The 26,374-nt window shown below is 44.0% G+C and overlaps 1 protein-coding gene and 1 long non-coding RNA gene across 2 annotated transcripts; one reads left to right on the top strand and one right to left on the bottom strand.

The window, feature by feature from the left end:
* Positions 1-8,254: 8,254 nt before the first annotated feature.
* On the bottom strand, positions 8,255-9,778 carry LOC310671801. Its single transcript, XR_014508207.1, has 2 exons — positions 9,633-9,778; positions 8,255-8,613 (listed from the first exon to the last, which is right to left on the bottom strand). It is a non-coding gene; the product is annotated as an uncharacterized lncRNA (long non-coding RNA).
* Positions 9,779-11,058: 1,280 nt separating this feature from the next.
* Positions 11,059-15,963, top strand: LOC310672219 (uncharacterized protein). The gene is made up of 2 exons (XM_083429036.1): positions 11,059-12,532; positions 14,663-15,963. The coding sequence occupies exon 2, from the start codon at positions 14,664-14,666 to the stop codon at positions 15,717-15,719; it is 1,056 nt and encodes a 351-aa protein (XP_083285162.1). The 5' UTR covers positions 11,059-12,532; position 14,663; the 3' UTR covers positions 15,720-15,963.
* The last annotated feature ends 10,411 nt before the right edge of the window (positions 15,964-26,374 follow it).

Raw genomic sequence — 26,374 nt, 5'->3', positions numbered from 1 at the left:
AATAATTGAGTCATCTTTATAATTTGTATACAACTTAACAGAAGTGTAAGAAAATGAACATCTGTATGGATTTGTATAATAGACCTTAGTTACAAAAATATTTTCTGTTTAAATATAGAAGCTTTGTCTGTATATGATAAAGAAATATATAGTAGAAGAAATCTTGTCTGACTGATCTAGAAATGAAATCATATTTTCAAATAATTCTTGCTTTAGATTTTTATAATCATATATGGTATGATTACTCCAATAGCAAACTACTTAGAATTGAAAATAATACTTAGTACACTAATCTTTGTTTAACTCTCGATAAATGTCAGCTTGCTGAGTTATTTTGTACCATTGTGATTCAATGTAATATTTGCGCTCAACAAGGGAAACTCACATGACCTGAAGGTGTTGCTGTGCAATGCCAGTGCAGCAGCCTGCTTGTGGTTAACGCTTATCTGGAATGAAATATTCAACGCAGCAATAGAGAAATTAAAATAATAATTGATTTGTCAGACAAATAAATGATAGGCACACTGGTATATGGTTACCAAAGCTCTGCCCACTCCAGCCCTGATGGCCAGCACTTATATTTCCTCAGCCCAGCCCCCTTGCTCCTCCTTTGGCTGCCTCTGTCCAATTAGCCTGGTTGAAATTCCTATTGGCTGTTTGCTAGAACCAATCATAAAAGATACACCCATTTCCTATTACCTTTTATGGGAGACAAAGAGCTATATTTTCTTCTATCCATAAATGGCAGACAAGTAGCCATATATCTTACATTTGCCTCGACAAGGCACCTTAATTACCAGATCACCTTTTGCCCCTGTTGCCCCTGCATTCCAAAACAAATGACTAAAACAAATGGCTCATGGTATTAAATTCTATCTAAACAGAGATCTTGGGTTCACATTCTCACACACCATCAATGAAATAAGAATCTAACATAAGAATCTAACATTTCTTACTTTCTAAATCCTTTGCATAATTACATTAAGCCAATAAATCTCATACATAACATAGATAGCTTTTTAGAAGAAAAGGCCTTTGCAAAGTAAAAGGAACTCAGTAAAAAGAAGCCTCTTCAGTTTACACCCCCCTTTCCCAGCCAGCTGCTTTTCCCATTAGCCCTTCCCAAAATTTATTGCCCTTTAACTTTCTCAGGATACCTTAAACCTTGGGAAAATATGGCTAGAATCTGATGGGAGGCACATGGTATTATTTTCTGTTAAACAATAAATCTTACTATTTACCAACTCTTAATTAGTGTTTTTGCAGCTTGATTGTATTCTGTAATATGTAGGGTCAGTATAACCTTTGCTCCCAGCCTGTAATTCCCTTTTACAACTTTGAGAGACTTGTCTCCTGCTACTGCTATAAATCAGGGGGGGCAATTGTTCAGGAGAGCAGGAAGAAATACAACTGCCAGAGTACTTAGCCAGCTGGTTTCTGCCTGGCATGAAACATACAAACATTTGCAAATATATCTTTAAGCTCATTTTAAAATACAGGACTTGATCAGATGCCTCAACATCATCAGGATGTTATACTCATACAAGCCCCTCCAAATACTGTGCTAAGATTCCCATTTCCAGAATTCTATATTGTGGTTAATCTGTCCTCAAAGCAAATAAGCATTCAGTTGTGAATTAAAATAAAAAGGTAAACGACACATTTAAAATAGCGGCATACCTTTAAAAATGTGACATCTTCTACCTGGTCAATGTTTTGACAAAAGTTGATGTTTTGAAAAAATGGGCTCTTCAATAAAGCAATTACAGAGCTCTCAAAACCAGGAGCTACACTGAAGAACTGTAGTCTACAGACTGTAAGCTCTAAAATAAAAACAGAAAATTCTCAAATTCTTGTGAAGGTGTAGCTACAGATGCTGTTCCTTATTGGCTGTTCTTTTCGTTCTACAACTGCAGGTTCTCAAGAGTTGTGTCAATGAATTCTCAGACTCCTTTTCAGATTATTTGGAAGAAATCTTTCTAAGTTTGTTTCACTTCATATCTATAGTAGGTTCATCTTAATTGTTCAAAAATCTCAGACAAACTTTGTTTTGTTTTCAAATTCAGGCATTTACGGTATTAAACAACACCTTAGAACTTTTAAGGTTCAAAGCACAAACTACTGATTTGACAAATATCTGTGAGAGAAGCTATTGTTGTTTTTAACGTAACTGTAATAAGAACAAATTGCAGAGAGGAGGTCGGTAATAATTTAATATAAAGATAGCAGTTTCACATTTTGTGTTTTTCATCCCCCCCCCCCCCTGCAAGGCACCTGTTTTGGAAAGCTGAACTTTGCAGTTTTGGGGAAAGGAGGAGTGCAAGTAGCTAGCCATGCCTAGGGCACAAAATAGCCTGGCACCAGCACAAGGCCAACAAACACAAAGAGGAAAAACATCCATGGGCTGCACGCCAGCTGGGTAACCCTAGCTCCTCACCCAAGCCGAGAAGGGCTCCTGTGCTCTTCTGTGCAATGCTAAGTGCAAGATGTTGGCCTTTGTGACCTTGAGGCACATGCCAGTGGCGCTGACGACAGAGAAGGAGCTGGTGAGTAGTTGCTGGACCGAGGGGGAGAGGACGGCAGAACAGGGGGCTCCTGCAGCTCCTCCCAAACACACTCCCAGCATCCAATTATACAGTCACGTTCCAGAGATTGCATCTGCAGGTTCAGGTGACTCAAATCTATGTACAGTATTGACACGCACAGGGGGCAGAAAATAGTTTAAAGATTCTGTCCCGCAACTAGTGAAGTGTGTGAGTGTGTGTTGTACAAAAATCACAACGTGGGGAAAACTGTGAGGCCAGCCAATGCCTCTACATAGCTCCATCCTTATTTCAGATATTGCCATATATCAATATATTCCAATATTTAGCAGTTTGCTACTCAGTGTTGCAGGGAGTAACATGTATGATGGTATGTTTGGGGCTTTCCTCCATCTCCACTTCGCAGGATTCCTCTGGAATGCCAAAATCTTCTGCATGGCTTTTTAAAAAATTGCCCAAATACTCTAATGCAAGGAGTTGCAGTGACAATGCAGTGAGATTCTACTCAGAGTAAGCCTATTGGAATGAATGGGATTGAATTAGTTATGTCCTTTAGTTTTTGCTTTTTATCTGGATAATACCTAATTAGGGGTAGGGATTGGTTTGCTTTCTTTCTGTTCTGGGTTTTATTAAATATTTTGTTGTGTTGTTGTTGTTGTTAAAATTCCACAAATTGCACATCAGGATTCGTTACATAGTAAGGTCCCCCCCCCCTTTTCTATTATCTGCTTCCCATCCCATTTCCTAAGATGTTTTTTTTTCCCCACCCTTAGCTGCAACTTATCTTCCCTCTTTTATATCAGAACTCTAATGCTCTATTAGAATTAAAAGAGGGGGAAACCCAGCCGGATGGGCACGGTCTAACTAAATTATTATTATCGTTGTTTTATTTTTGTGTGTGTGTTTATATCTTGTATAAAAGATTAAAACACCCCCCCCCCCAAAAAAAACAACAACCCAGAGTTGAAGCAAGAAGGCATCTTCAAATATTAAATAAATGCAAGCAGTGAATTGCCAGGACTTGGAAGCCCCCTGGTGATGAATTCACTCTTTCCACCCCCCCCACCCCCACTTCAAAAATGTGCATGGAATGAATGAGCTGGCATTCAAATCTATTCTTTTACAAGCATATTTCCTATTATTATTGGGTCCATTCTGACAAATATTGGGTCCATTCTCTCACTTCTGCCCCCTCTTGATTCCCTCATTTCTGGGGGTTGGGCTAGATGACCCATGGGGTCCCTTCCAACTCTTCCGTTCTACAATTCTCTCGCCTACAATTCTGACAACCGCTTCAGGTGAACCTGAACAAACAACACTGACACCAAACCCTACATATAGTAAGTAAAACAGAAAAATCGCCACCCAATCCCACCCCCACCCATCTTTCCCCCCCTCCACCTCTTTCCCCTTTTCTTCCTAATGTCTCAACAAATGAAAATGATTTGTAAAAATGTTACATGGGGGGAAATACATGAGAGAGAGAGACATTGCACACTTTTGTAAATCAACAAAATCTTTAATAAATAAATATTTAATAAATACTAGTCATAAAAAAGAGGCCTCCTCGCCTGAAGGACATCAAAGCCCACCTGAAGTCCCAAACAAAACTATCAGATCCTGATCCACGCAGATCCATCCGTGTATGGAGCGATCTGTGTGGATCTGCATCTGATAGTTTACCACTCCCTGTTGTAGGGAATCACATATATAATTGTATGTTTGGGGACATCAGGTGGGCTTTGATGTCCTTCAGGTGAGCTTTGGGCTGTATGGCTTTCCTCCATCTCCTCTTCGCAGGATTCCTCTGGAATGACAAAATCTTCTGCATGGCTTTCCTCCATCTCAACTGTGGATTTCTCTTCAATTACGAGATCCAGCAGAGAACCACACTTTCCACAAGTAGTTAGACTCTCGCTTTTTGCCGCCCTTCTTGGGGTAATCAGCCTTACGGTTGCTATTTGACATTTATCTGTTGCGGTGGTCTTGACGCAAAATTTCTCAATCCCAACCAATGCTGCACTCAGCAGCTGGAAACCTGCAGCGATATAGCCTAGATAAATAGAAGGTCCAATATGCTGCTCGCTGGGAATTTGAGGCAATTCAAAAGCTACTGGGAAAACAATTTTCTCATTATGTAAGACGGCAGACATGTTCCATATCACGGAAATCAGGACGAGTATCCCTGCAACTAAGTTCAGGAGAGCTGCAAGCCTAAAAAAGGTTAACACAAAATTCTTATGTTTTCTGGGCTTGAACACATTATACAAGGCAAATGAAATTAATCCTAGGGCTGTTGAATTCATAATGGTAGCTAATGCCATTAAATCCTGTGCAATAAAAATTTCCCTCGGGAGGCTTGGATGTTGCTCATTGAGATCTTCGCAATGCCAAAAAGAGTTTCCGTCGTTAGAAGGGTCTTTCCAAAAGCAGACCTGCCAGATGCCAATCCAGATGTTTTCAGAGCCAATCCCCTTGATGTTTTCCACACGCCACACTCGCCAGTTGACAACGGCTGTTGAGGCAATGCACATAATCCAGCCCAAAATATCCATCAGGAATGCACACAACTGGAGACCGGAAACTAAACTTAGCCACCTGACCACCAGGGAGCCTTCTTTAGCCCGCATGGGGGGTTTGGAGAGGAGGGGAGCAGGGGAGACCTTGGCAGACATCCTGGAAACAAAAGAGAAGACAAGATGCAGTGACAAAGGGAATAAGATGCATGTCTAGTCATTGAAGGACATCCTCCCTCCTGCATTCTTCCTTCCATGCACAGAAAGAAGCAGCAAAAGAGAGAGTTCCCCTGCTCTCTCCCACCCCCTGGTTAGGTAGAGACACCTGATCCACACATACTTTCTTCCAGCAAACTGCTACTGATTTAATCTACTCTTGCATTGTTCCTGAGAAAATGGCCAGAACCTCAGCAACCTGTTGTGGATGGGAGCTGCTCATGATTCGCTGTTTTGCTATCTGCTACTGCAAGCATAAACACAGCTATGGCATAGTGCGGAATGTTTAATCCATAAACCTACGTGAAATGCCTTCCTCAGCTAGAGTCTAGCGTGCCAGGAACAGAGCAGGTATTTGCTAGGTGCTCCTGAGCCTCAAGAAGACTGAGCTGTTGGCCACTGAGCTGACGTTCGCCTGAGCAGCCGGCCAGCCACAGCAGCAACTGCTCTGCAGAATTCTTTGGGCAGTTACAGTTACAGTTAGAATCCTGACAACAACACAAATCATAACTCCAGGGTACTGGTCATTTGGAACATCAGGAAGTGGAAAATGGGAGGGAACTCAGTTCCCTTCTTTCCCAATGCAGAGTGTCTATTCCAGGACACTGTGCAGTTAAAACGCGTTCTTCCTGAAGTCAGATTCAGAGCAGTTCCAGCAGTAAAAACGGTGATACAGTATGTGTATCTCAGTACAGATTTGTTTGATGGTCCTGAATGCATTTCATAAAGGATCTCCATGTACAAGAAAGGCTAATAGCATGAGGCCCTGAACCATAAGAATTTGCTTGGCAAAATTATTGAAGACTCCTTACAAACCTCTCATTCTTCTTCCCCATCCCATCTTGTTTGGACATAATAGTAAAGGAGAAGATCTTAGCACTTTTTCTTTACGCTGGGAGTACATGAAATTTGTGCCATGGGACCCCATCACTCACACCAATACGGGCAACACCATTTTCAGAACCTAGGTGTCCATGATTTAAAATTGCTTTCCTAAGACACTTCAGTCAAAATATTTGTGTTGCTTTCTTCCTGTTCCTTTCTGTGTTGATGCTCCGAATGTGAGCTGCTCAGCTGCATGCAGTTTCCACTGAAGTGTGTGTGTGTGTGTGTGTGTGTGTGTGTGTGTGTGTGATTAACATTCGTCCAAGCAATGGGCCTAAATAACTTTGGGAGCCAGCCTTTAAAAATCTAAAGGAGATATCAAATTCAGAGGAATTAAAAGCTGTCATCTTTTTGACTATTTGAAACATCTTAGAACATACACAAATGTTAATGTTTGAAGGAAGGCAGCAAATGGAGCATTGGAGCCATCCATTCATTTCAGGAGTTGTGACCATTGATAAGATGAAGCACTTTCACATCGCATGCCAGTGTGCAGTGCTTTTAAAAAGGTAAAGCTAAATAACCCCTGACAGTTAAGTCCAGTCACGGCTCTGGGGTTGCGCCACTCATTGGCTTTACTGGCCGAGGGAGCTGACATTGGTCCGCAGACAGTTTTTCCGGGTCATGTGGCCAGCAAGACTAAGCCTCTTGTGGCGAAACCAGAACAGCACACAGAAACGCCGTTTACCGTCCCTCCACAGCGGTACCTATTTATCTACTTGCACTTTAACGTGGTTTGGAACTGCTAGGTTGGCAGGAGCAGGGACCGAGCAATGGGAGCTCACCCCGTCAAAGACGCAAGTCCAGTTCTGGATCTGCACGACATCATCCACACCCAAATGCTCTCCCATTCTGTTTCCCCCACTTAATCCGGATACACCATCTCCATTGAAAACTCTGCTCAGTGACACCCATCCAATAGAAAAGTGCTGACCGTCTTCATGCAGATACACTTCCGTGCAGGGGTTTGGCCGACAAGTTCTTCCCGAGTGGGGGGATGTTTTCAGGGGCTCTTTGCTTTTCCCTGCCTCCCCTTTCATCCTCACCTGAGGAGATCTTGGCCATTCTCTTGACAGGGACCTCCGTTCTCAGGCCGGATTTCTGTTTTCCTTCATTCCTCCTTCTCCCACTCTGGTTCCCTGAGCAAATAAGAGAGAGGAGGTTTCATGCAAGTCAAGGTGTGCAATGGATCTTCAGGGCATTTGGGAGGAAGAAAAGGTTCAGGAACAAGCGACGCAGCAGCCCCCCAAGCGTAAAAACACATTTGGACATATCGCTCATGAGATTGCCCCCCCCCCCCCGCGGATATAAATGCAGAACACCCCGTGCTCCGATTAATATACAAAGTGGGGTATTTCATATGATAAGAACAGAGGAAGCTTCCTTATATGGAGCCATACCAATTTTGGGAAAGTGCTACATGGGCCAGTCCACCGATTGGCTACCAATGAGAACATAGCAAAAGACAAAATGGCTGCCATATGGTGTGGTATGAAATAAATTTGCCTGGCTGTGGGCGTGAAGGCCGCACCCTGCAAGACCCTTTCCACGTGGCCTAGGCCCAGACTCGCTAACCCCACAAAAGAGGCTCCTCATGAGGCCAGAGGAACATGGCCTGGCTGTGGGGCATGATTCGAAACCTCCATTCCTAGTCCAGTGCTCTAACCACTAAACCACACTGCCCCCCATTGCAGTCTATAACAGCCTGGAGGTCCACAGATGCCCCATATTCTCTGGCTCTGAGATTGCTCAAAGTTTCCTTTCTACTCCTTGCTGTGCAAAAAGAAAAATGCCCATGACAAAATGTGACAGTTTTGGTTCTTTGGAGAGAGTTCTGCTTCCCTCTCTCTCTCTCTTCATTTAAAGGAGTCTCATCTCTTTTCCCACCCAACTTCCTCCTGCACACCCCCCCCCCACAGCTTCAAGTTTTCCATGAAGAACTAACCAACCAAGCAACCAACCCACAATTGGAAATTACGAGATTAAGGAGATAATTTATTTTTATATTGTAGCCTTATGAGGCTTTGCCCTCGGGTAGGAAAAATATTGCGCCTGGGAAAGGGAAGTGGGAGTCAACAGACACTCAAGGAATAGTTTCGGAGAAAAGGCTTTTATTTCTACCATCCATGAACTGGTAGAAGGAGCAAGTGTGATAAGTCACAAAAAGCATGCACGAGTTCACAATCATGTGCACAAGCATATATACCCCTTTCCAGTTCCCTCCCTTTTTCTCCTCCCTCAGGAGTTCCTCTGAGCATGAACAGAAAGCTGTCTTGGGACTATTGTGGACTCTTGGCCCCCTTCCCAGGAAAGGGGTGTGTGTGAGAGAAGTCAAGGGGTTTTCAGCATGTTCAGATATGTTTCAATCTCTTGTTCTGGCATGGTTCCCGGACAGAAAGCAAGTTGCAGTGTGGTTCTTTAGCAAGGCCAGAATGAGGCATCTGATCAAAGATCTGTATTTTAAATAAGCTTAAAAATATATCTGTAGATGCTTGCTTCAGATGCTTGCTCCAGCCTTGGCAGATGTTTAGCCTTGGCAGATATTTATTTTTCTGAACAGGGCCCCTCATTGATTTGTTGCAGTACTTCAAAGTTGTAAAAAGGAGCAAAAGCTGGGAACAAAGGTCATACAGATTACAGAATACAATCCAAGCTGCAAAAACATTAATTAGAGTTGGTAAATAATGCCTCCCATCAAACATCTTCCCAAGGTTTAAGATATCCTGAGAAGGTTAAAAGGCAAAGAGCTAATAGCAACAAACAGCTGGCGGGGGGGGGGGGTGTAAATTGAAGGGTTTGCTTTAGAAACTGCTTTTTTATTAAGTTCTTTTTCTTCTAAAAATCTATGTGTGATATATGTACTGACTTTAATGTAACTATACAAAGAATGTAGAAAGTAAGAGATGTTAGATTCTTATGTTAGATTCTTATTTCATTGATGGTGTGTGAGAAGGTGAACCCAAGACCTCTGTTTATATGACAAGATTTAAAACCATGAGCCATCTGTTTTAGCCATCTGCCCCTGTTGCCAAGGGCAGAAGAGCCAAGAGCAGAAGAGCAAAGGGCATAGGGTGATCTGATAATTAAGATGCCTTGTCAAGGCAAATGTAAGATATATGATAGAAGGAAATATAGCTCTTTGTCTCCCATAAAAGGTAATAGGAAATGGGTGTATCTTTTATGATTGGTTCTAGCAAACAGCCAATAGGAATTTCAACCAGGCTGATTGGACAGAGGCAGCCAAAGGAGGAGTAAGGAGGCTGGGCTGAGGGAATATAAGTGCTGGCCACCAGGGCTGGGGTGGTGCAGAGCTTTTGGTAAATATACCACTGTGCCAATCATTTATTTGTCTGACAAATAAATTATTATTTTAATTTCTCTATTGCTACGTTGAATATTTCATTCCAGCTAAGCGTTAACCACAAGCAGGGTGCTACAAGAAGACATGAGAAAGGCCTGAGAAACAATGGACTGTTCTCTACCTTTGTTACAGCAGAGCGGAATGTTTCTGATGCTTAGCTGCTGAGAAAATGATTTTGAAAAGTTTTGAGAAGCTCTGAGCCTGCTTTGGTGGGGGGTGACTTCAGGCCTAGGTGAGGTCACCTGTCCTCACCTTCCTTCAATATAATGAAAACATTACAACATTTACAAATCATTTTCATTTGTTGAGACATTAGGAAGAAAAGGGGAAAGAGGTGGGGGGGGGAAGATGGGTGGGGTGGGGTTGGGTGGTGATTTTTATATTTTACTTCCTATATGTAGGGTTTGGTGTCAGCGTTGTTTGTGCAGGTTCTTTGCTGTTTGCTTGTGTTCCTTTGGTGGTGAGAGAGGTTGGGGTTGGCCTAGGGTGTGGTTATTCATTTGTAGTTGGCTGTGGTGGTCTTTGTTTTCATGTGTGAGTGGGGTGGGTGGGTGTTTTGGATCAGCAACAAATCTACTTATTCCAAGACCTCCCTTAAAGCAGTAGTGGATCACCATGAAGAAGGCGCCACCACCCAGAAGGCCTCTGCCTGGTTCCCTGTAACTTGGCTTCTCGCAGGCATCTCCTTCATTTTTCGTTTTAGCGCCTGCTGAAAACCTTTGATTTCACCCCCCAGAGGCGCACTCCATTGCCTCTCGAAAGAGATGCCCACAACTTCCCAGGGAACTCTGGGAATGGGAGTTCTGGGAGGGGCATAGGGGGTCTCCTAACGGCTCTCAGCACTACAGCTCCCAGAATCCTTTTGGGGGAAGCGTTTCAAGATACCATATGACTTTTAAGTGGATGTTGGGCGGGTAACGTCAGCTGTCATGCGTTCCCCATCCACTGGATGTCAGGATTTCCTAACAAAAACCTCCAAAACAAAGCCACACTCCTTTCTACCCCCTAAAAAAAGACCATCAACTGGAGAAAATGTGGTTTATCTGCTGGTATGATTGGTACAAGCTGAAGCGGGTGTCAGAATTGTAGGCAAGAGAATTGTAGAATGGAAGAGTTGGAAGGGACCCCATGGGTCATCTAGTCCAACCCCCAGGAATGAGGGAATCAAGAAGGGTCATAAGTGAGAGAATGGACCCAATATTTGTCAGAATGGACCCAATAATAATAGGAAATATGCTTTTTAAAAGAATAGATTTGAATGCCAGCTCATTCATTCCATGCACATTTTTGAAAGGGGGGTGGGTGGGTGGAAAGAGTGATTTCATCACCAGGGGGCTTCCAAGTCCTGGCAATTCACTCCTTACATTTATCTAATATTTGAAGATTCCTTCTTGCTTCAACTTTGGTTTTGGGGAGTTTTACCTTTTTAAGCAAGATAAAAACACAAATAAAAAAGACAACCATAATGATTTAGTTAGACCCTGCCCATCCGGCTGGGTTTCCCCCTCTTTTAATTCTAATAGAGCATTAGAGTTCTGATATCAAAAAGGGAAGATAAGTTGCAGCTAAGGGTGGAAAAGAATAAAAACATCCTAGGAAATGGGATGGGAAGCAGATAATAGAAAAGGGGGGGGGGGCCCTTACTATGTAACAAATCCTGATGTGCAATTTGTGGAATTTCAACACCACAACACAACAAAATACTTAATAAAAACAAGAACAGAAAGAAAGCAAACCAATCCCTACCCCTAATTAGGCATTATCCAGGTAAAAAGCAAAAACTAAAGGACACAACTAATTCAAACCCATTCATTGCAATAGGCTTACTCTGAGTAGAATCTCACTGCATTGTCACCAGAACTCCTTGCATTATAGTGTTTGGGTAATTTAAAAAAAGAGAGACACATTTGTTCTGAAATCCACTGAGGAGGCATGTGTTGTTGTTATTTTAAGAACCCAAATCATATTCTTTGTTTCTTTTGATTTTTGCCATCCTATATATTCTTGCCTTGCGCAATTCACTTATCCTCCCATCTATTTTCATTATATAAAAATAAATAATCTCCTTAATCTCCTTAAATTATGGTTGGTTAGTTAGTTAGTTAGTTAGTTCTTCATGGAAATTTTGAAGCTGTGTGCAGGAGGAAGTTGGGTGGGAAAAGGAATGAGGCTCCTTTAAATGAAGAGAGAGAGAGAGAGAGAGAGAGAGAGAGAGAGAGAGAAGCAGAACTGTCTCCAAAGAACCAAAATGTCATGGGCATTTTTCTTTTTGCACAACAAGGGATAGAAAGGAAACTTTGGGCAATCTCAGAGACAGAGAATATGGGGCATCTGTGGACCTCCAGGCTGTTATAGACTGCAATGGGGGGCAGTGTGGTTTAGTGGTTAGAGCAGTGGACTGGGACTGGAGGTTTCGGATCATGCCCCACAGCCAGGCCATGTTCCTCTGGCCTCATGAGGAGCCTCTTTTGTGGGGCTAGCGAGTCGGGGCCTAGGCCACGTGGAAAGGGTCTTGCAGGGTGCGGCCTTCACGCCCACAGCCAGGCAAATTTATTTCATACCAAAACATATGGCAGCCATTTTGTCTTTTGCTATGTTCTCATTGGTAGCCAATTGGTGGACTGGCCCATGTAGCACTTTCCCAAAATTGGTCTGGCTCCATATAAGGAAGCTTCCTCTGTTCTTATCATATGAAATACCCCACTTTGTATATTAAGAGGAGCACAGGATGTTCTGCATTTATATCCGCGGGGGGGGGGGGCGGGGGGGAAATTTTATGAGCGATATGTCCAAATGTGTTTTTACGCTTGGGGGGCTGCTGCGTCGCTTGTTCCTGAACCTTTTCTTCCTTCCAAATGCCCTGAAGATCCATTGCACACCTTGACTTGCATGAAACCTCCTCTCTCTTATTTTCTCAGGGAACCAGAGTGGGAGAAGGAGGAATGAAGGAAAACAGAAATCCGGCCTGAGAACGGAGGTCCCTGTCAAGAGAATGGCCAAGATCTCCTCAGGTGAGGATGAAAGGGGAGGCAGGGAAAAGCAAAGAGTTTTCAATGGAGATGGTGTATCCGTATTAAGTGGGGGAAACAGAACGGGAGAGCATTTGGGTGTGGATGATGTCATGCAGATCCAGAACTGGACTTGCGTCTTTGACGGGGTGAGCTCCCATTGCTCGGTCCCTGCTCCTGCCAACCTAGCAGTTCCAAACCATGTCAAAGTGCAAGTAGATAAATAGGTACCGCTCCGGCAGGACGGTAAACGGCATTTCTGTGTGCTGCTCTGGTTTCGGCAGAAGCGGCTTAGTCTTGCTGGCCACATGACCCGGAAAAATTGTCTGCGGACCAATGTCAGCTCCCTCGGCCAGTAAAGCCAATGAGTGGCGCAACCCCAGAGCCATGACTGAACTGTCAGGGGTCCTTTAGCTTTACCTTTTTAAAAGCACTGCAACTGCCATGCAATGTGAAAGTGCTTCATCTTATCAATGGTCACAAGTCCTGAAATGAATGGATGGCTCCAATGCTCCATTTGCTGCCTTCCTTCAAACATTAACATTTGTGTATGTTCTAAGATGTTTCAAATAGTCAAAAAGATGACAGCTTTTAATTCCTCTGAATTTGATATCTCCTTTAGATGTTTAAAGGCTGGCTCCCAAAGTTATTTCAGGTCAAATAGATGGATTTAGGCCCATTGCTTGGCCAAATGTTAATCACACACACACACACTTCAGTGGAAACTGCATGCAGCTGAGCAGCTCACATTCGGAGCATCAACACAGAAAGGAACAGGAAGAAAGCAACACAAATATTTTGACGGAAGTGTCTTAGGAAAGCGATTTTAAATCATGGGCACCTAGGTTCTGAAAATGGTGTTGCCCGTATTGGTGTGAGTGATGGGGTCCCATGGCACAAATTTCATGTAATCCCAGTGCAAAGGAAAAGAGCTAAGAAATTCTCCCTTACTATTATGTGCAAACAAGATGGGATGGGGAAGAAGAATGAGAGGTTTGTAAGGAGTCTTCAATAATTTTGCCAAGGCAATTCTTATTGTTCAGGGCCTCATGCTATTAGCCTTTCTTGTACATGGAGATCCTTTATGAAATGCATTCAGGACCATCAAACAAAGCTGTACTGAGATACACACACGGTATCACCATTTTTACTGCTGGAACTGCTCTGAATCTGACTTCAGGAAGAACGTGTTTTAACTGCGCAGTGTCCTGGAAAAGACACTCTGCATTGGGAAAGAAGGGAACTGAGTTCCCTCCCATTTTCCACTTTCCTGATACTCCAAATGACCAGTACCCTGGAGTTATGATTTGTGTTGTTGTCAGGATTCTAACTGGACTGTAACTGACCTAAGAATTCTGCAGAGCAGTTGCTGCTGTGGCTGGCCGGCTGCTCAGGCGAACGTCAGCTCAGTGGCCAACAGCTCAGTCTTCTTGAGGCTCAGGAGCACCTAGCAAATATCTGCTCCATTTCTGGCACGCTAGACTCTAGCTGAGGAAGGCATTTCATGTAAGTTTATGGATTAAACATTCCGCACTATGCCGTTAGGTGTGTTTATGCTCAGTGGGAAAGGATAGCTGCAGTAAAGGTAAAGGGACCCCTGACCATTAGGTCCAGTCGTGACCGACTCTGGGGTTGCGGCGCTCATCTTGCTTTATTGGCCGAGGGAGCCGGCATACAGCTTCTGGGTCATTATTAAGCCGCTTCTGGAGAACCAGAGCAGCACACAGAAACACTGTTTGCCTTCCCGTCGGAGCGGTACCTATTTATCTACTTGCACTTTGACATGGTTTCGAACTGCTAGGTTGGCAGGAGCAGGGACCGAAGTCCTAGGCTCTGTGATTTAACCCACAAAACAGCAAAATCATGAGCAGTTTCCCATCCACAACAGGTTGCTGGCCATTTTCACAGCAACAATGCAACAGTAGATTAAATCAGTAGCAGTTTGCTGGAAGAAAGTATGGGTGGATCAGATGTTTCTACCGAACCAGGGGGTGGGAGAGAGCAGGAACTTTTTCTTTTGCTGCTTCTTTCTGTGCCTGGAAGGAAGAATGCAGGAGGGAGGGTGTCCTTCAATGACTAGACATGCTTGTTATTCCCTCTCTCACTGCATCTTGTCTTCTCTTGTGTTTCCAGGATGTCTGCCAATGTCTCCCCTGCTCCCCTCCTCTCCAAACCGCCCATGCAGGTGAAGGAAGGCTCCCTCGTGAGCAGGTGGCTGAGTTTAGTTTCCAGCCTAAAGATCTCTGCATTCCTGGTGGATATTTTGGCCTTGCCAATGTGCATTGTGTCGACACTCAGTGTCAACTGGCGAGTGTGGCGTGTGGAAAACATCGAGGGGATTGGCTCTGGAAACATCAGGATTGGAATCTGGGATGTCTGCTTTTGGAAAGACCCTTCTAACGACGGAAACTCTTTTTGGCATTGCGAAGATCTCAATGAGCAGCATCGAACCCTCCCGAGGGAAATTTTTATTGCACAGGATTTAATGGCATTAGCTGCCATTATGAATTCAGTGGCCCTGGGATTAATTTCATTTGCCTTGTACAATGTGGTCAAGCCCGGAAAACATAAGGATTTTCTCTTTCGCTTTTTTAGGCTTGGAGCTCTGCTGAACTTAGTTGCAGGGATATTCGTCCTGATTTCCGTGATATGGAACATGTCTGCTGTCTTACAAAATGGGGAAATTGAGTTCCCTGAAACTTTTGAATTGCCTCAGATTCCCAGCGAGCAGCATATTGGACCTTCTATATATCTAGGCTTTATCGCTGCAGGTTTCCAGCTGCTGAGTGCAGCATTGGTTGGGATTGAGAGATGTTGCATCAGGACCACCACAACCGATACATCTGTAATGGAAACTGTAGTGGTGATTACCCCAGGAAGTGCAGTGAATAGCGAGAGTTTAACTACTTGTTCGAAGTGTGGTTCTTTGCTAGATCTGGTAATTCAAGAGAAATCCTCCACAGTTGAGATGGAGAAAAGCTGTGCAAAAGATCTTGTCATTCCCGAGGAATCCTGCGCAGTAGAGATGGAGGAAAGCTGTGCAAGTGATCTTGTCGTTCCCGAGGAATCCTGCGCAGTAGATATGGAGGAAAGCCGTACGCCCCAAAGCTCACCTGAAGGACATCAAAGTCCACCTGAAGTCCCAAAACATACTATTATACATGTTATACCCTACAACAGGGAGTCGTAAACTATCAGATCCAGATCAACGCAGATCGCTCCATACACGGATGGATCTGCGTGGATCAGGATATGATAGTTTTGTTTTGGGACTTCAGGTGGGCTTTGATGTCCTTCAGGTGAGGAGGCCCTTTTTTATGACTAGTAGTTATTTATATATTTATTAAAGATTTTGTTGATTTACAAAAGTGTGCAATGTCTCTCTTTCATGTTTTTTTCCCCATGTAACATTTTTATAAATCATTTTCATTTGTTGAGACGTTAGGAAGAATAGGGGAAATAGGTGGTGGGGGGGAACAATGGGTGGGGGTGGGGTCGGGTGGCGATTTTTCTATTTTACTTACTATACGTAGGGTTTGGTGTTAGCATTGTTTGTGCAGGTTCTTTGCTGTTTGCTTGTAATTATTAAACCAATTAATAAACCAATATTAATTAAAATATTGACTCTGTTCGCATGTTCTTGGCCGGTCTTAATGCACGCTCTCGTCCCGTTTTTCAGAGCCTCCTCCAGAGTAGACCCACTAAAGCCTAACTGGTGGGTCTACTCCTGTGTAGGATTCAGTTCTTGATAATTGTGCACTTGGGTCTGGGTTAAAGGCGGATCTACACGGATCCTCATGGATCCTCCACTTTTTAAAAAATAACTCCAACAAATGCGGTGTCAAATCACACCTGGAAGGCACGCCTACAGAATGGACTATCAAAAACGTGGATGCAGCACCACAAAAACATGGATCCGAGGCATGGATCCTCATGAATTCATATGATTTTTACAGTGAAACAAAATAAAAACACCATGATACTGTAGACCACTTTTTAGTCTGTAAGCAGAACCAAAAAAATCACGCATCCACTGTTTCGTGCTGCCGAAATGGAGCAAAAACATGGTTAAAAAACACGCATCCTGATGAATCCTCATGATTTTTGCATTAGATCAGGCCAAAGTCACCATCAGATCAAACATCATGGCCATGGGCACAGCATGCAACACAAAATCCCAGATCCATGGCTTCCTGGTGACACCGTAGCCCAAAAACGTGGTCTTGAAGCACGGATCCTCATGGATCCTCACGCTTTTTGCTCTGGGCCACCCCTAAATCACCATCAAATCACACATCATGCCCAGGGGCATAGCTTGCACCACAAAAAACTTGGATCCGCGGCTTCCTGGCCACTCCATGGCCCAAAAACGTGGTATTGAAGCACGGATCCTCATGGATCCTCACGCTTTTCACATTGGGGCTCCCCAAACTCCCCGTCAAATCACACATCATAGCCAGGGGCACAGCCTGCACCACAAAAATCATGAGTTGCACTACAAAAATCACAAATATGCCCTTACCTGCACTGTTAATGTCACCACTAAAACATTATTATTAGAGCCGATAGGAGAATATATGACTATATATTGTACCAGGATATGGTTCATCTTCAAGAACAGATCAAAACATGCCAAAGTATTAAAGAGGAGAAAGAATATGAAACTGCTTACATACTGTCAACTAATATGCAGATTCAAGAAAGACTGTATGGCAAACATTTAAATCAGCGAAAAGACAGAATTTGAGTCCATCATAACAGAGTTCTACCTTTTGGGTAAAATTTATAAACTATTACTCAAATATGACACTGAGCCCGAACAAGCAAAACCTTATATGACAAAATGGATTCAAAAATTTTAAGAGCAGTGGAACAATGAGAACAATTATGAATAAAGGAATAAAATTTACTGCAAGTTAAGCCCTAAAACAAAATTGGTACAGTGGAACCTCGGGTTGCAAACATAACCCGTGACTGACACACGTCCGCAACCCACAGCGTTCGCATCCTGAAGCGCCACGCCTGCACAGGTGCTGGCACAATTTGGCGCTTCTGCGCATGTGCGAGTGGTGAAACCCGGAAGTAACCTGTTCCGGTACTTCCAGGTTTCCCGCGGTCCGCAACCCAAAAACACGTAACCTGAAGCGGCCGTAACATGAGGTATGACTGTACAAAAATGTTCTTTCAATGGTATATAACTTTGAAAAATATACAGAAGATGAATAATGCAATGAATGGACATTGCTGGAAATGTGATAGACCTTAAGGAATCTTCTTCCATTTATGGTGCACTTGTGAAAAGACCAAAAAGTTTTGGAGGAAAGTTCATTTTGAAATGACAAAATGTAAAAAAAACCCCCTAAATTTGCATTGGACCCCAAAACTATGCTGTTGGGAATGACTCCTTCAGCTACTGTATTGTGAAATTGTCAGTGGAACTATTTAGTTATATGACCATAGCAGTTAGAGTGGTGTTGGCTAACAGATGGAAATCTGACATATGTCCTGAAATAGATGCATGGAAAGAGAAACTATCAGAATATGCAGTAATGGCAAAACTCGGCAATTTAGTAAATAATTGACTCATCTTTATAATTTGTATACAACTTAACAGAACTGTAAGAAAATGAACATCTGTATGGATTTGTATAATAGACCTTAGTTACAAAAATATTTCCTGTATAAAAATAGAAGTTTTGTGTGTATATGATAAAGAAATATATAGTAGAAGAAATCTTGTCTGTCTGATCTAGAAATGAAATCATATTTTCAAATAATTCTTGCTTTAGATTTTTATAATCATATATGGTATTTCTCCAATAGCAAACTACTTAGAATTGGAAATAATATATAGTACACTAATCTTTGTTTAACTCTTGATAAATGTGAGCTTGCTGAGTTATTTTGTACCATTGTGATTCAATGCTATATTTGCGTTCAACAAGGGAAACTCACATGACCTGAAGGTGTTGCTGTGCAATGCTAGTGTAGCAGCCTGCTTGTGGTTAAGGCTTAGCTGGAATGAATATTCAACGCAGCAATAGAGAAATTAAAATAATAATTTATTTGTCAGACAAATAAATGATAGGCACAGTGGTATACCAAATCTCTGCCCACTCCAGCCATGATGCCCAGTACTTACATTTCCTCAGGCCAGCCCCCTTGCTCCTCCTTTGGCTGCCTCTGTCCAATCAGCCTGGTTGAAATTCCTATTGGCTGTTTGCTAGAACCAATCATAAAAGATACACCCATTTCCTATTACCTTTTATGGGAGACAAAGAGCTATATTTCCTTCTATCCATAAATGGCAGACAAGTAGCAATATATCTTACATTTGCCTCCACAAGGCACCTTAATTACCAGATCACCTTTTGCCCCTGTTGCAAAATCATATTCTATCTAAATAGAGTTCTTGGTTCACATTCTCACACACCATCAATGAAATAAGAATCTAACATTTCTTACTTTCTAAATCCTTTGCATAATTACCGTATTTTTCGCCCTATAGGACGCACTTTTTCCCCTCCAAAAATGAAGGGGAAATGTGTGTGCGTCCTATGGGGCGAATGCAGGCTTTCGCTGAAGCCTGGAGAGCCCCACCCCCAGCCCCACAAGCTCGGGGGAGAGCAGGGAGGCGGAACGCCGCCATCCCATTGTCCCCAGACCTGGTTTGGAGGCTGGCGGCGGGGAGAAGCCTGCTCCTCCCCATCGCCAGCCCCCCAAACTCGGGGGACAGCGGGAGGTGCAGCGCGCCTTTCCCGCTGTCCCCCGACTTGGTTTGGAGGCTGGCGGGGGGGAGAAGCCTGCTCCTCCCCATCGCCAGCCCCGCAAACTCGGGGGACAGCGGGAGAGGCGCAGCGCACCTTTCCCGCTGTCCCCCGACTTGGTTAGAAGGCTGGCGGGGGGGGCGGGGGAGAAGCCTGCTCCTCCCCATCGCCAGCCCCGCAAACTTGGGGGATAGCGGGAGAGGCGCGGCGCACCTTTCCCGCTGTCCCCCGACTTGGTTAGAAGGCTGGCGGCGGGGAGAAGCCTGCTCCTCCCCATCGCCAGCCCCGCAAACTCGGGGGATAGCGGGAGAGGCGCGGCGCGCCTTTCCCGCTGTCCCCCGACTTGGTTAGAAGGCTGGCGGGGGGGAGAAGCCTGCTCCTCCCCGTCGCCAGCCCCGCAAACTCGGGGGACAGTGGGAGAGGCGCGGCGCGCCTTTCCCGCTGTCCCTCGACTTGGTTAGAAGGCTGGCGGGGGGGAGAAGCCTGCTCCTCCCCGTCGCCAGCCCAGCAAACTCGGGGGACAGCGGGAGAGGCGCAGCGCGCCTTTCCCGCTGTCCTCCAACTTGGTTAGAAGGCTGGCGGGGGGGAGAAGCCTGCTCCTCCCCGTCGCCAGCCCCGCAAACTCGGGGGACAGCGGGAGAGGCGCGGCGTGCCTTTCCCGCTGTCCCTCGACTTGGTTAGAAGGCTGGCGGGGGGGAGAAGCCTGCTCCTCCCCATCGCCAGCCCAGCAAACTCGGGGGACAGCGGGAGAGGCGCGGCGCTCCTTTCCCGCTGTCCCCCGACTTGGTTAGAAGGCTGGCGGCGGGAGAAGCCTGCTTCTCCCCGCCTCCAGCCCCACAAGCTCGGGGGACAGCTTCCCGCCCCAGCCCCGCACCTGGGGGGGAAATAAATTTTTTTTCTTTATTTCCCCCCCAAAAAATTAGGTGCGTCCTATGGGCCGGTGCGCCTTATGGGGCGAAAAATACGGTACATTAAGCCAATAAATCTCATACATAACATAGATAGCTTTTTAGAAGAAAAGGCGTTTGCAAAGTAAAAGGAACTCAGTAAAAAGAAGCCTCTTCTGTTTACACCCCCCTTTCCCAGCCAGCTGCTTTTCCCATTAGCCCTTCCCAAAATTTATTGCCCTTTAACTTTCTCAGGATACCTTAAACCTTGGGAAAATATGGCTAGAATCTGATGGAGGCACATGGTATTATTTTCTGTTAAACAATAAATCTTACTATTTACCAACTCTTAATTAGTGTTTTTGCAGCTTGATTGTATTGTGTAATGTGTAGGGTCAGTATAACCTTTGCTCCCAGCCAGTAATTCCCTTTTACAACTTTGAGAAACTTGTCTCCTGCTACTGCTATAAATCGGGGGGGGGGGGGGGGGGGCTTGTTCAGGAGAGCAGGAAGAAATACAACTGCCAGAGTACTTAGCCAGCTGGTTTCTGCCTGGCATGAAACATACAAACATTTGCAAATATATCTTTAAACTCATTTTAAAATACAGTCCTTGATCAGATGCCTCAACATGATCAGGATGTTATACTCATACAAGCCCCCCCAAATACTGTACTAAGATTCCCATTTCCAGAATTCTATATTGTGGTTAATCTGTCCTCAAAGCAAATAAGCATTCAGTTGTGAATTAAAATAAAAAGGTAAACGACACATTTAAAATAGCGGTATACCTTTAAAAATGTTACATCTTCTACCTGGTCAATCTTTTGACAAAAGTTGATGTTTTGAAAAAATGGGCTCTTCAATAAAGCAATTACAGAGCTCTCAAAACCAGGAGCTACACTGAAGAACTGTAGTCTACAGACTGTAAGCTCTAAAATAAAAACAGAAAATTCTCAAACTCTTGTGAAGGTGTAGCTACAGATGCTGTTCCTTATTGGCTGTTCTTTTCATTCTACAACTGCAGGTTCTCAAGTGTTGTGTCAATGAATTCTCAGACTCCTTTTCAGATTATTCGGAAGAAATCTTTCTAAGTTTGTTTCACTTCATATATATAGTAGGTCCATCTTAATTGTTCAAAAATCTTAGACAAACTTTGTTTTGTTTTCAAATTCAGGCATTTACGGTATTAAACAACACCTTAGAACTTTTAAGGTTCAAAGCACAAACTACTGATTTGACAAATATCTGTGAGAGAAGCTATTGTTGTTTTTAACGTAACTGTAATAAGAACAAATTGCAGAGAGGAGGTCGGTAATAATTTAATATAAAGATAGCAGTTTCACATTTTGTGTTTTTCATCCCCCCCCCCCCCGCAAGGCACCTGTTTTGGAAAGCTGAACTTTGCAGTTTTGGGGAAAGGAGGAGTGCAAGTAGCTAGCCATGCCTAGGGCACAAAATAGCCTGGCACCAGCACAAGGCCAACAAACACAAAGAGGAAAAACATCAATGGGCTGCACGCCAGCTGGGTAACCCTGGCTTCTACTGAGAGCTCCTCACCCAAGCCGAGAAGGGCTCCTGTGCTCTTCTGTGCAATGCTAAGTGCAAGATGTTGGTCTTTGTGACCTTGAGGCGCATGCCAGAGGCACTGAGGACAGAGAAGTAGCTGGTGAGTAGTTGCTGGACCGAGGGGGAGAGGACGGCAGAACAGGGGGCTCCTGCAGCTCCTCCCAAACACACTCCCAGCATCCAATTATACAGTCCCGTTCCAGAGATTGCATCTGCAGGTTCAGGTGACTCAAATCTATGTACAGTATTGACACACACAGGGGACAGAAAATAGTTTCAAGATTCTGTCCCACAACTAGTGAAGTGTGTGAGTGTGTGTTGTACAAAAATCACAACGTGGGGAAAACTGTGAAGCCAGCCAATGCCTCTACATAGCTCCATCCTTATTTCAGATATTGCCATATATCAGTATATTCCAATATTTAGCATTTTGCTACTCCCTGTTGCAGGGAGTAACATGTATGATGGTATGTTTGGGGCTTTCCTCCATCTCCACTTCGCAGGATTCCTCTGGAATGCCAAAATCTTCTGCATGGCTTTTTAAAAAATTGCCAAAATACTCTAATGCAAGGAGTTGCAGTGACAATGCAGTGAGATTCTACTCAGAGTAAGCCTATTGAAATGAATGGGATTGAATTAGTTGTGTCCTTTAGTTTTTGCTTTTTACCTGGATAATGCCCAATTAGGGATAGGGATTGGTTTGCTTTCTTTCTATTCTTGTTTTTATTAAGTATTTTGTTGTTGTTGTTGTTGTTGAAATTCCACAAATTGCACATCAGGATTCGTTACATAGTAAGGTCCCCCCCCCTTTTCTATTATCTGCTTCCCATCCCATTTCCTAAGATTTTTTTTTTTTCCACCCTTAGCTGCAACTTATCTTCCCTCTTTTATATCAGAACTCTAATGCTCTATTAGAATTAAAAGAGGGGGAAACCCAGCCGGATGGGCAGGGTCTAACTAAATTATTATTGTTGTTGTTTTATTTGTGTGTGTGTGTTTATATCTTGTAAAAAAAGATTAAAACACACAAAAAAACAGAGTTGAAGCAAGAAGGAATCTTCAAATATTAAATAAATGCAAGCAGTGAATTGCCAGGACTTGGAAGCCCCCTGGTGATGAATTCACTCTTTCCACCCACCCACCCCCCCTTCAAAAATGTGCATGGAATGAATGAGCTGGCATTCAAATCTATTCTTTTACAAGCATATTTCCTATTATTATTGGGTCCATTCTGACAAATATTGGGTCCATTCTCTCACTTCTGACCCTTCTTGATTCCCTCATTTCTGGGGGTTGGGCTAGATGACCCATGGGGTCCCTTCCAACACTTCCGTTCTACAATTCCCTCGCCTACAATTCTGGCAACCACTTCAGGTGAACCTGAACAAACAACACTGACACCAAACCCTACATATAGTAAGTAAAATAGAAAAATCGCCACCCAACCCCACCCCCACCCATCTTTCCCCCCCTCCACCTTTTCCCTTTTCTTCCTAATGTCTCAACAAATGAAAATGATTTGTAAAAATGTTACATGGGGGAAAATACATGAGAGAGAGAGACATTGCACACTTTTGTAAATCAACAAAATCTTTAATAAATAAATACTAGTCATAAAAAAGAGGCCTCCTCACCTGAAGGACATCAAAGCCCACCTGAAGTCCCAAACAAAACTATCAGATCCTGATCCACGCAGATCCATCCGTGTATGGAGCGATCTGTGTGGATCTGCATCTGATAGTTTACCACTCCCTGTTGTAGGGAATCACATATATAATTGTATGTTTGGGGACATCAGGTGGGCTTTGATGTCCTTCAGGTGAGCTTTGGGGTGTATGGCTTTCCTCCATCTCCTCTTCGCAGGATTCCTCTGGAATGACAAAATCTTCTGCATGGCTTTCCTCCAACTCAACTGTGGCTTTCTCTTCAATTACGAGATCCAGCAGAGAACCACACTTTCCACAAGTAGTTAGACTCTCGCTTTTTGCTGCCCTTCTTGGGGTAATCAGCCTTACGGTTGCTATTTGACATTTATCTGTTGCGGTGGTCTTGACGCAAAATTTCTCAATCCCAACCAATGCTGCACTCAGCAGCTGGAAACCTGCAGCGATATAGCCTAGATAAATAGAAGGTCCAATATGCTGCTCGCTGGGAATTTGAGGCAATTCAAAAGCTACTGGGAAAACAATTTTCTCATTATGTAAGACGGCAGACATGTTCCATATCACGGAAATCAGGACGAGTATCCCTGCAACTAAGTTCAGGAGAGCTGCAAGCCTAAAAAAGGTTAACACAAAATTCTTATGTTTTCTGGGCTTGAACACATTATACAAGGCAAATGAAATTAATCCTAGGGCTGTTGAATTCATAATGGTAGCTAATGCCATTAAATCCTGTGCAATAAAAATTTCCCTCGGGAGGCTTGGATGTTGCTCATTGAGATCTTTGCAATGCCAAAAAGAGTTTCCGTCGTTAGAAGGGTCTTTCCAAAAGCAGACCTGCCAGATTCCAATCCAGATGTTTTCAGAGCCAATCCCCTTGATGTTTTCCACATGCCACACTCGCCAGTTGACAACAGCTGTTGAGGCAATGCACATAATCCAGGCCACAATATCCATCAGGAATGCACACAACTGGAGACCGGAAACTAAATTTAGCCACCTGACCACCAGGGAGCCTTCCTTCACCCGCATGGGCGGTTTGGAGAGGAGGGGAGCAGGGGAGACCTTGGCAGACATCCTGGAAACAAAAGAGAAGACAAGATGCAGTGAGAGAGGGAATAACAAGCATGTCTAGTCATTGAAGGACATCCTCCCTCCTGCATTCTTCCTTCCATGCACAGAAAGAAGCAGCAAAAGAGAGAGTTCCCCTGCTCTCTCCCACCCCCTGGTTAGGTAGAGACACCTGATCCACACATACTTTCTTCCAGCAAACTGCTACTGATTTAATCTACTCTTGCACTGTTCCTGAGAAAATGGCCAGAACCTCAGCAACCTGTTGTGGATGGGAGCTGCTCATGATTCGCTGTTCTGCTATCTGTTACTGCAAGCATAAACACATCTATGGCATAGTGCGGAATGTTTAATCCATAAACTTACGTGAAATGCCTTCCTCAGCTAGAGTCTAGCGTGCCAGGAACAGAGCAGGTATTTGCTAGGTGCTCCTGAGCCTCAAGAAGACTGAGCTGTTGGCCACTGAGCTGACGTTCGCCTGAGCAGCCGGCCAGCCACAGCAGCAACTGCTCTGCAGAATTCTTTGGTCAGTTACAGTTACAGTTAGAATCCTGACAACAACACAAATCATAACTCCAGGGTACTGGTCATTTGGAACAGCAGGAAAGCGGAAAATGGGAGGGAACTCAGTTCCCTTCTTTCCCAATGCAGAGTGTCTATTCCAGGACACTGTGCAGTTAAAACGCGTTCTTCCTGAAGTCAGATTCAGAGCAGTTCCAGCAGTAAAAATGGTGATACAGTATGTGTATCTCAGTACAGATTTGTTTGATGGTCCTGAATGCATTTCATAAAGGATCTCCACGTACAAGAAAGGCTAATAGCATGAGGCCCTGAACCATAAGAATTGCCTTGGCAAAATTATTGAAGACTCCTTACAAACCTCTCATTCTTCTTCCCCATCCCATCTTGTTTGGACATAATACTAAGGGAGAAGATCTTAGCTCTTTTCCTTTGCACTGGGATTACATGAAATTTGTGCCATGGGACCCCATCACTCACACCAATACGGGCAACACCATTTTCAGAACCTAGGTGCCCATGATTTTAAATCGCTTTCCTAAGACACTTCAGTCAAAATATTTGTGTTGCTTTCTTCCTGTTCCTTTCTGTGTTGATGCTCCGAATGTGAGCTGCTCAGCTGCATGCAGTTTCCACTGAAGTGTGTGTGTGTGTGTGTGTGTGTGTGTGTGATTAACATTTGGCCAAGCAATGGGCCTAAATCCATCTATTTCACCTGAAATAACTTTGGGAGCCAGCCTTTAAAAATCTAAAGTAGATATCAAATTCAGAGGAATTAAAAGCTGTCATCTTTTTGACTATTTGAAACATCTTAGAACATACACAAATGTTAATGTTTGAAGGAAGGCAGCAAATGGAGCATTGGAGCCATCCATTCATTTCAGGAGTTGTGACCATTGATAAGATGAAGCACTTTCACATTGCATGGCAGTGTGCAGTGCTTTTAAAAAGGTAAAGCTAAAGGACCCCTGACAGTTAAGTCCAGTCACGGCTCTGGGGTTGCGCCACTCATCTGGCTTTACTGGCCGAGGGAGCTGACATTGGTCCGCAGACAATTTTTCCGGGTCATGTGGCCAGCAAGACTAAGCCGCTTCTGCCGAAACCAGAGCAGCACACAGAAATGCCGTTTACCGTCCTGCCGGAGTGGTACCTATTTATCTACTTGCACTTTGACGTGGTTTGGAACTGCTAGGTTGGCAGGAGCAGGGACCGAGCAATGGGAGCTCACCCCGTCAAACACGCAAGTCCAGTTCTGGATCTGCATGACATCATCCACACCCAAATGCTCTCCCGTTCTGTTTCCCCCACTTAATCCGGATACACCATCTCCATTGAAAACTCCATTGAAAACTCTGCTCAGTGACATTCTTC

Source organism: Podarcis tiliguerta (genome assembly GCF_965153285.1).
Source record: "Podarcis tiliguerta genome assembly, chromosome: 2".
In the NCBI taxonomy this organism is placed as follows: domain Eukaryota; kingdom Metazoa; phylum Chordata; class Lepidosauria; order Squamata; family Lacertidae; genus Podarcis; species Podarcis tiliguerta.
This window is presented reverse-complemented; position numbering and strand designations above follow the sequence as displayed.